Genomic DNA, 10966 nt, shown 5'->3' on the forward strand with positions numbered 1-10966 from the left:
CGGGGAAGATGGCTCAGTGGGTAAAGCGCTTGCTGAACAAGCATGAAAGTCTGTGTTCAGATCCTCAGGGCCCAGTATCCTCGGGGTATGGAAGCTTGTGCCTGCAACTCCAGCACTAGAGGGCCAGAGACAGGAGAATCCCTGGGGTTTGCCTGCCAGCCAGTCTATTGGTGCACTTCAGGTGCAGTGAGAGATGCAGTCTCAAAAAATTAAGATGAAAAGTGATAGAGGAAGAATTGTCAACCTCTGGCCTCTGGTACCCCACACTTTCACACATGAACATGTACACCACACCCACACACCCCCACACTCCCACACATGTATACACACAAATTATACAGAAAAATCGAGATGGAGAGGGAGAGAGAGACAGAGACATAGACTGTGGCAGTCACTCATCTTAGGAGGTATGATGGGATCCACCCTGATGAACCAGGGAATTACCAGACAGAAAGTCAGGGAGCTGGAACAGTCTTCCTGGAGCACACCCACCTTTGTGTCTCTGATCCATCTTTGGGGTTCTGGAACATTGTCATACACAGGCCTTGGGTTGTCATAGCCCAGATCTGCAGTTAGAATGATACATAGGGAGTAGGCACTGTTTTCCCAGAACTTTCCCTCCTCCCTAGGACTCTCCTGTCCCTTCATATATCAGATGGGATTAACCTCAGAATGTCCTGAAAATCAAGTTCTGGTTAGATCAGAGTGCTTAGTGATACGGAGGAGGAGAGGAATCCTGGCCTTCATTTCTGATGAGGCAGGAGAGAGTTCAAGGCCAGCCTGGGAAACATTATAAAATAATTTTAAAAAGGACAAGGAGGTGGCTCAGTGATGGAGCTCTTGCATAGCATGTACAAGGGCCTAGGTCTAATCCCAGTCCCTCTCCCCCCCCCCAAAAAAAAACAGAAGGGAAGGAAGAGAAAGGAAGGAAGGAAGAAAGGAAGGGAAGAAGGAAGGAAGGAAAGAAGGAAGGAAGGGAAGAAGGAAGGAAGGAAGAAGGAAGAAAGGAAGGAAGGAAAGAAAAGAGCTGGGAATCTAGTCTAGGGAATATCCAATTTCTAGCAAGCCTCTGGATTGTGAGGTTTTCCTTTCAGAACCCTAGATTCTGAGATGGTTCCATTCACTTTTCATTGATTCGCATCCATCAGTGGAGAGTACCTGAAGCACTGTGTTGAAAAGGATTGAGAATGGGCTGGGGGGGCATGCTGTAGAGATGGGTAAGTAGTTAAGAGCATGTATTATCCTTCCAAAGGACTCGGAGTTTAATTCACAGAAACTATGTCAGGTGGCTTACACCTGCCTGAAACTCCAGATCTTGGAGGATCCAATGCCTCTGACCTCCATGGGCACCTGCACTTACATGCATATACTAACACGCATATACATAATTTTTTTAAAAAAGAGTTGGCTGGGGCCAAATGTGGTGGCACATGACTTTAATACCAGTACTGAGGAGGCAGAGGTGAATCTCTCTGAGGCCAGCCTGATCTACATAGTGAGTTCCAGTCCAGCCAGAGCTACATAGTGAGACCTTGTCTCCAAAATTAAAAAAATAAGAATAAAAAGAAATGGATTAGAGACATGTTCAAGGGTAAAGACTTGCTTAAAAACCCCCAATGAGGGGCTGGGGTGTGGCTCAGTGGGAGAGCACCTGCCTAGAATCCCCCAGTGAGGGGCTGGGGTGTGGCTCAGTGGTAGAGCTCCTGCCTAGAATCCCCCAGTGAGGAGCTGGGGTGTAGTCTAGGGATACAGCATTTGCTTAGCATGCACAGTCCTTGGATTCCAATCCTGAGAGAGAAGAAAGAGAAAGAGAGAGAGAGAGAGAGAGAGAGAGAGAGAGAGAGAATATGAATGAATTAGGATGGAGACAATGAGTCTCAGGAAGACAGAGTATCAGCTGTAGAGTGAGTCACTTACTGGGTCTGGGATCTCGACGGCACTCATTCATAGAAGTGGGTTGTGTGGCCTCAGGCATGACATCATTTGCTGATCTCCTCCGGGTCCTGAAACCCCAAATCCTTCATAATCTTGTAAGGTGGGCTCTCGCCTATGTCCATGGGTGCAGTCCATATTCCATGCACACTTTGGGGCAATAAACCCCAATCTGTCGAATTCTTTGGGTGCTTTGGACACGGTTCAGCACCACGGTCAGCAACCTCCCCCTTCCGCGCCCCCTGCTGGCCGCACCCGCGTTCCTTCCCTTATTACCGTCTCCTCCGGTAGAGGAAGCAGCCCAGGCCAGCCACCACAGCCATGGCCATCACGATCACAATGACGATGCCCGCTATGACTCCCGAAGAAAGGGAAGATGACTGGGGATCTGGGCCAAGAGAAAGGGAAAAAAAAATCAAGAGTCAAGCTTGACACACCTTCTTCCCTGTCTCCAGCCCCATTCTGAGGTTAATCACTATTCATTACTGGAGTTTTATTAGCAACTTAGTCGTTGAGACACTGACATGTGTGGTATGGATGGCATCATTTCTAAAGAGCATATATGTATTCATATTAAATGCATGCCACATTCGATATATCTGTACAGTGTTTGGACCCTTAAGAAGTGATCAGTAAATAAATATGTGCTTAACATATTTATTTCTTTAATAATTTATTTATTATTTTTATTTATGTGTATGAGTGTATTGCCTGCATGTACGGAAGTGCTCCCGTGCTATGCAGTGCCCACAGAGATCAGAAGAGGGTGTCGGATCTCAGTGTCCTGGAAGGACACTAAGGACTTAAATAGGCAAGGTGGGCCAGCTGGTGAGCCTCAGAGGTCCGTTTGTCTCTGCCTCAGCACTGAGATTCCAAGAACAAGCCAGCACACTCAGTCCTTGCGCCTGTAAAGCAAGCACTTCACTAACCGAGCTATCTCCCCAGCCTCTGTTTTGAGAGCTTAAGAGGAAAACGAGGTATCACTGTTTACCAAGGTTCAAATCCTGGCTCCAGTGCTTATTAACCTTACTGGGACTCTGAATACTTATCTAAAAATATTTGTACCTCTTGTTAAGGTTGTTGAAGACGAATCAACATTTGCAAAGCTTGAAACAACCAGTCGCAGCACACCCACGACCAGGAAGCAGAGAGTGATGGATGCTTGGGCTCAGTTAACCTTTTGGATCTCAGTCCAGGGAATCTCTCATAGGCATGCCCAGCGGATAAACAATCCCTCACAGACGTGCCTTGTCTATATCATGATTCCAGGTCTCATCAAACTGAAAATGAATGCTAACCATCACAAAAGTCATGGTGGGGGCTGTGGAGATGGCTCAACAGTTAAGAGAACAGGTTGCTCTTGCAGAAAACCTGGGTTCAGTTCCAAGCACCCACATGGTAGCTAACAATGTCCTTATCTCCAATTCCAGGGGATCTGATGGCCTCTTCTGACCTCCACAGGCACTGCACAACATAGGTGCACTTATTTAAATGCAGGCCAAATACTCATACACATAAAATAAAAATAAATAAATAAGGGGGCTGGAGAGATGGCTCAGCGGTTAACACTGGCCTTCTTTTTACTTTTTGTCTTGAGACAGGGCCTTACTAAGTTCCCCATGGTAGCTTTGATCTTGCTCTATAGCCCAAGAAAGTCTTGAATTTAATTTATTTATTCATTTATTCCTGTTGTGTATGTTTGTGTGTAAGATATGTGGGAGACTTTTTTTTTTTTTTTTTGGTCTTTTTGAGACAGAGTCTCCCTGTAGTCCCAACTGACCTGGAACTCATAGAGATCCACCTGCCTCTGTCTCCCAGGTGCTGGGACAAAAGGCATGTGCCATCATGACTGGAAAGAGACATTTTTGTGCCACAGTGGAGGGTAGAGGACCACTTTGTGGAATTGGTTCTCTCTTTCCAAGATTACATAGGCTCTGGGGATCAAATTCAGGTCATCAAGCTTGACCAGGAAATGCTTTACCTGCTGAGCCGTCTCAAGTCTAGCCTTGAACAATCCTCCTGCCTCAGCTCCCCAAATATCTGGGATTGTAGCACCACCAAGTTAGACTTGCATGTACCTTTTGTATCAGCTTGTTTGCGTGGAGTGTTGAATAGGTGTTACATGGTGCTTTCTATGTTGTGTGTCACAAGTGTCTGTGATATTGAGTGGTTATGATTTGGGATGGATATTGAGTATCTGTGATGTGTAAGTGTGTTGTGTGTCTGTTGTGTGCACACTGTATGTTTTATGTGTGTCATGAGCTACGGCATTATTTGTTACATACATGTTACATATAATATATGTGTATCTGTGTCTTGTGTGCCATGTATTATATATGTGTCATAAATATGTGTGAGTTTATTGGGTATGTATGTTTTGTACCTGTTTATAATGTATATATGTGTTATGTGTCTTTGAGGTGCTATGTATGTTGTGTTGAGGTCATGTATCTATTACGTGTGTGCTCTATTTTTGGTATCTTGTATGAGTGTATTGTGTGCCTGCGGTATTGTTTTATGTACCTATGTTGCATGTAGGTTGTGTCTGTTGCATGTGTCAGAGTATGCTGGGCATATACTTATTTTTCAGAGAATCAAATCGTGGGCACCCTTGGACAGCCAACAAAGTCTTGAGGATATTCCAAGCTGCAGCAGGGTCCTTCCTTGAGGTTAAGAAGCCTGCTTTGCCATCAGCCAAATGGGAAGTCCTCCTTCCTGGTTCCTCCTCAAACTCAGAAGTACGTATGTGGCTTGGCAGCTTAACTCTGTTCAGAATCCAATTCCCACCACTTGGGAATATGACAACTATCACTAGTCCTTTCTCTAGAACATCACAAAGACCTGCCAGGAAATCACAGAGTGTCCAAATACCCAGATTAACTCTTGGACCCCTTGTGACACACCTCATCCTCTGACTCTCAGAGGAACCAAAGAAAAACCGGGAAAGGAGACTCACCAAGCACTCGGACTTGGACAACACCCAGCTGGGACAGCTGGGTGACATTGTTGACCACCAGACATCTGTACATGCCCTCATGTTCCCTGGACACAGCATTGATGGTGAATGTTTCCGTGGTGGGGTAGATGGAGTCAGTGGGAAGATACCAGGTGTAGGAAGGAGCCGGTTGAGACCGTGTTTCCACCTGAAATGTCACATTGCTGCCCTCCATCAACTCAACCACATCCCCACTGGCTACACCAGAGTCCAACTTGATTGCCACAGGGTCAGGACCATCTGAGAGGGCAGGACAAGCGTGGCAGTGATTATAGAATCAGCACCAGATCACTTATGGGGAAAATATTATGAATAGTTACACACACACACACACACACGCATAATTGCAAAGGAGGTACAGGATTCTGATGGAGGTAGGAATTCTGATGGAGATGGGGATTCTGATGGGAGTACAGGGGTTCTGATGGGGTGGGGGGATTCTAACAGAAGTAGGGATTCTGAGGGAGGTAGGGATTCTGATGGAGCTACTGAGTTTTTGGAACCCAGTATTAAATCTACTACATTGGATGTTTCTAGTAAAATCCAAACATGATTGCCAGTTATGTGTTGAATTTGCTTTCTGGCAGATAGGGCTGTTCCTGGGATCAAATCCGGGTCTTCGGTGCATGTTAGAGGACGACTTCTGCTCCTGAACTGTACTCACAGCACTTGGTCTTTTTTTCGGGTGGAATTTAAACCTGTAAGACTGAACGCGGCACCAAGGAAGTGCGTTTCAGCAAGGGGTGGCGGGGACTGGAAGAGACTCACAGTTCACACACAGTGTGACTTCGTTACTGCTCTTTGCTTCAAGACCAAGCTGAACTTCACACTGGTACGTTCCAAAATCCTCCCGCTGGACTATGAGGATCCTGAGGGTCTTGTGATCTTTGGACAGCTGCATGCGCTCATTCAACACAAGGTAGAGGTTGTTGGAGATCCAGCGGATGGTGGCGTTCTCAACCGCGGTGTCACAGTAGAAGGTTGCCATATCCTTCTGCTCTGTGACAGTGTCTGGGTTGACCGAAAGGGTGGGCTTGGCTAGTGATGCTGCAGAGGGTGAAAGTGAGAAATGCCAACAGAGACAGACACACACTAAGGAAGAGCAAGAGATCCAGTGGGGTGGGAAAGGGTTGGGATGGCCAGAAAGACATTCTGGAGCTGGGTTGAGTTCAGAACTGGAATGCCTGACTCCAACAGCGAACCCAGTGCTTGGTCTAGTTGTGAACTTGCTTTTTTAAGAAAAATACTTTATTTAATGTATGGGGAAGGGGTATGTGCTATTTATATACATATATGTCAAGCCTACAGAGGCCATCAGAAGGTATGCCCTTGGAGCTGGGAGTTACAGATGGTTTTTAGCCACCTGCTGGGATCTTGGAACTAAACTCAGATACTCTGCAGAGCAGCAAGCGCTCTTAACCACTGAGCCATCTCTCTAGTGCTTAGGTGTGAATTCTTGTAACTTCTTTCTACTCTCCATCCCCCATTGAATGTGAACGTGTATGCAAAGCAGATGGTCTGGGACACAATAAGGACAATGTGACCTGGAAATGCAAGATAAATAACCCCCTGCCTCCCCTAAGTTGCTTTTGGTCAGAGTGTTTAATCATAGCAAAAGAAAAAAAACCAGAATAATCATGAAACCCAGGTAAGGAAATGTGTGTAAAGACCAGCTAACTTTGCCAGGAGTCTGGGGTATCTGAGAGGAGGGTCCCTAATAACATACCTGTCTCCCTTTGGGTGAGGTAAAATGACAGGCTGGTAGGTTGGGTGGACTGGGTATATGCCTGTAATCCTGGGACTGCATACCTGTCTCTTTTTGGGTGAGGTAAAATGACACGCTGGTAGGTTGGGTGGACTGGGCTGCAGCTGGAAGGTTCCATGTGGTCAGAAGTGAGGCTGGAAGTACGGAGAGAGGAGGGATTCAGAAAGGGAGAGGTGGAATGGAACCGCTGGTTATGGCCTTCAGAACTGGAGGACATACACAGTGATATATGCCTGTAATCCTAGAACTGCATACCTGTCTCCCTTTGGGTGAGGTAAAATGACAGGCTGGTAGGTTGGGTGGACTGGGCTGCAGCTGGAAGGTTCCATGTGGTCAGAAGTGAGGCTGGAAGTACGGAGAGAGGAGGGATTCAGAAAGGGAGAGGTGGAATGGGATGGCTGGTTATGACCTTCAGAACTGGAGGACATACACAGTGGTATATGCCTGTAATCCTGGAACTGAGAAGGCAGAGGTAGGAGGATCACAGATTTGAAACTGGTCTGCCATACATAACAAGTCCCTGTCTCAAAACAACAATTTAAAAAAAAGGAGAAAAAGGGAGAAGGATGAAGAAAAGGAGGAACATGAGGAGGAGGAAGAGGAGGAGGAGGAAGAGGAGGAGGAGGAGCAGGAGCAGGAGCAGGAAGAACAGGAGGAGGAGCAGTGGAGGAAGATCTGAGATCAGACAATGGCTGTTTCATCCCCAGACCTTTATGCTGATGGTTAATTTCAGTTATCACTTTTATGAGATATAAAACCACCTGCAATGTGGGCCTCTGCAAATGCCTGTGGGGGATTATCTTGATTAGGTTAATTGAGGTGGGAAGAAGACCCATCCACAGCTGGTGGCACCATTCCCCAGATAGGACCCTGGACTGAATGAAAGGAGAAAGTGAGCTGAGCACCAGCATGCATCATTCTCTGCCTCCTGATTGTGGATATGATGTGACCAGCGGCTTCAGGCTCCCGCTGTCTTGACTTCTGCACCATGATAGGCTGTGCCTTGAACTGTGAACTGGAAAAAACTCTTTCTCCCTTGAGTTGTTTTTGGATTTTTTTTTTTTTTTTGGTTTTTTTTATACAGGATCTCCCTGTAGCCCCAGCTGTCCTGGAACTCACTATGTAGACCAGGCTGGCCTCGAACTCATAGAGATCTGCCTGCCTCTGCCTCCCGAGTGCTGGGATTAAAGGCGTGCACCACCATGCCCGGCTTTTAGATTTTTTTTTATCACAGCAATTAAGAGTAACAACGACAATTGTCCTACTCACTCACTCACTCACTACTCACTCTCTGAGCCTCAATTCCCCAGCAGGAAGACAGACATAACATCTTTGGCATTCCTCACTGGTGGTAGGTGTGACCATACATATTAGCAAGCTGTAACTGGATCCTATCACTGTGTTCTCTTCTATCATCCTGTCTACCAGAGATACATGAGCTTCTCTTTATGACACATATTGGACAACAGGTGCCCACATGCCAAGACCATCTAGGGGCTGGAGATGTAGCTAAGTTGTACAGCACCTGCCTAGAATCCCCCAGTGAAGGGCTGGGGGCATGGATAAGTGGTAAAGACTTGCCTAGAATCCAGTAATGAGGAACTGTGGGTGTGACTCAGCAGTATAACAATTCCCCATCATGTATGAAGCTACAGGTTTGCTCCCCAGTTGCACACGTGTGTGTACACACAGAAGCACACACACGCATTTATGTGGAGTGGCAGGCACTGAACTTGAAATTAGCTGTGCTAAATAGCTTTGGTTGTCAACTTCAATAGCTTTAACTGTCAATTGGGAGTGGGACCCTCAATTGGAGAATTGCTTCTACTGGAGTGGCATAGTGGAAACATCTGTGGGGCATTTTCTTGTAGTTGAGTGATGTTTGAGGGCCCAGCCCGCTATGGGCAGTGCTATTCCTGGACAGACAGGTAGTCCTGTGTTGTTTAAGAAAGGAGACCGAGCATGGGCCAAGGGAACAAGCCAGTAAGCAGCATGCCTCCAAGGCCTGTGCTTCAGCTCCTGCCTCCAGGTTCCTGCCCTGAGTTCCTACCTTGGGCTCCCTCAGTGATGAACTGTGACCCAGGAGTTGTAAGAAAAAATAAACCCTTTCGTCCGCAAGTTGATTTTGGTCAGTGTTTTTATCACAGCAATAGAAAGCTAACTAAGACACTAACCTTTCAGTTCCTTGAAGACTGAGCTGTCAATACCTTGTAATTTCTCCTGCCAATCAGGGATGGGCACAGAGCCAGGCCCTCATAAGAGAGAAACTTTGACTCATCCTTGGAGAAGTGAGGTGTGTGTGTGTGTGTGTGTGTGTGTGTGTGTGTGTGTGCATGCGCACACAGGTGCAAGTGCCTATGTGTATTGTATGTACATGTGGAGGTCAGCCTGAAGCATCATTCCTCAGGAGTGGTCTACTTTGTACTTTGTAACGCAGGGTCTCTCTCTGGAACCTGGGACTCACCAATTAGGCTGGACTGACTGGCCAGCAAGCCTAGGATCCTCCTGTCTCTACCTCATCATTACTGAGATTACAAATATGTACTACCATGCCTGGCTTTTTTGCATCAGTGCTGGGAATAGAAGCTCTTTACTCACTGAGTCATCTCCCCGGCCCCAGAAATGAACCTTTGATACTTTCTCATACTTGCCCTTTGGGTATTTCCTTCCAACAGGAGAAGAGAGAACAGGCTTCAGAAGTTCCTTGTTCTCCGTGTGATCCTGGGGCCTGGAAGAGACACTGGGCCTGGGAGGAGGTGATCATGTACAGTAACCTTGACATCCCTCATCTCCCTCTGAGCCCAATTAATAGAGGCTGCCACCACGTCCCTCTCCACTCACAAAAGACCCCACTCAGGCACAAGCTCTGTTCCATCCCATGGTGGAGGACACAGGCTCCAGGATGCTTAGGAGCAAACTCGGACTCCGCACTCACCCCATTATCATGGGTTAGGGCTTCCTCTCTGTGAGCCTCAGTTTCAACTAGAGAATGGGGGGAGGGGGGCACTTAATAGAACTTAGTTCATGGGGTTGTTGTGAAGTATGGGTGAGAGACCAGATGTGACAAACTTAAAATGGTTAATAGTGGGCTAAGTATGACAGGGTACTCTTATAATCTGAGCACGCTGGAGGCTGAGCCAGGAGGATCATGAGTTCAGGGTCTGCTGGGTTATATAGAAAGATCATGTATCAAAAACAGCAGGGCTGAGGGTGTGGCTCAGTGGAGGAGCACCAGCCTAGAACCTCCAAGCAAGGGGGTGTGGCTGGGTGTTAGAACACCTGCCTATGATCCCCCAGTGAGGAGCTGGGTATGTGGCTCAGTGGTAGAGCACCTGCCTAGAATCCCCCAGTGAGGAGCTGGGGGTGTGGCTCAGTAGTAGAGTGCTTGCTTAGTATGCACAATGCCCTAGGGTTGGGTCCCATCACCACAGACACAAAATAATAATCCCTAATTAACGTTTAGTTACAATGATAGTGCTGGCTCTTCCCATGCCTGTCTCTCTGCTTCCAGTGCAGTTAAAGGTTATCCCCACAGGCCCAGAGGGTTTCAATTCCAGCTCTGTCAACTATTTGGCCAAGCAATGCTCTCTCTCTCTCTCTCTCTCTCTCTCTCTCTCTCTCTCTCTCTCTGAATCTGTTTCCCCACTTATCAAACAAGAATATTAACCATTCCAGCCTCACATGAGTTTCATAAGGATGAAGAAAGTCAGGTGAGTCAGTGCATCAAAGGTGGACCTTGTCACCAGATGTGTGTAGGGAAGAAGCCTACCGTGGAAATCCTTCATCCAGCCCTTCCTCCTGCTTGCTTCTCCTAAGGACCTGACTTCTGTCCCCACTGGCAGGAGGCAAACTTTACAGAAAACTGGGCACAGCACATAACTCGGTCTCTCTGGAGGACCCAGGGTCCATCCAGCCTTCCAGTCAGCCAGGAAGATCTGGTCCAGAGAGAGAGGTTCGGGCCTCAGGGTCACACAGCAAGGCTGAGCTGAGCATTTATCTCTGTGGGGGACCCATCACAAAATCAGTTCTTCCCCTTCAAATGCTTTTCTTATCAAAATCTTCTACATAGCCCTGGCTGACCCTGGAACTCAAAGAGATCCTCCTGCCTCAACCTCCTAAGTGCTGAGATTAAAGACATGTGCCACCACACCCAGCTGAGCTCTGTCTCTGTTCCTCTGTCTCTTTTTGTAAACACACACACACACACACACACACACACACACACACACACACATTATTTTTTGAGACAGAATCTCTCTGGAATTCACTATGTA

At 47.1% G+C, this 10966-nt stretch overlaps 1 protein-coding gene across 1 annotated transcript in view; it reads right to left on the bottom strand.

Annotated features, from left to right (window-relative positions):
* Positions 1–10966, bottom strand: part of Ceacam20 (carcinoembryonic antigen related cell adhesion molecule 20) — a 17537-nt gene that overhangs the window by 5479 nt on the left and 1092 nt on the right. The window contains exons 2-8 of the mRNA XM_008851994.2: positions 6948–7037; positions 6737–6826; positions 5696–5974; positions 4889–5167; positions 2209–2320; positions 1918–2003; positions 493–566 (exon numbers count right to left, since the gene is read on the bottom strand). Coding sequence (XP_008850216.1) covers positions 493–566; positions 1918–2003; positions 2209–2320; positions 4889–5167; positions 5696–5974; positions 6737–6826; positions 6948–7037 — 1010 coding nt within the window. The remainder of the gene's footprint in view (positions 1–492; positions 567–1917; positions 2004–2208; positions 2321–4888; positions 5168–5695; positions 5975–6736; positions 6827–6947; positions 7038–10966) is intronic.

The sequence above is a fragment of the Nannospalax galili genome, unplaced genomic scaffold (genome assembly GCF_000622305.1).
Source record: "Nannospalax galili isolate Female #2095 unplaced genomic scaffold, S.galili_v1.0 scaffold385, whole genome shotgun sequence".
Taxonomy (NCBI): domain Eukaryota; kingdom Metazoa; phylum Chordata; class Mammalia; order Rodentia; family Spalacidae; genus Nannospalax; species Nannospalax galili.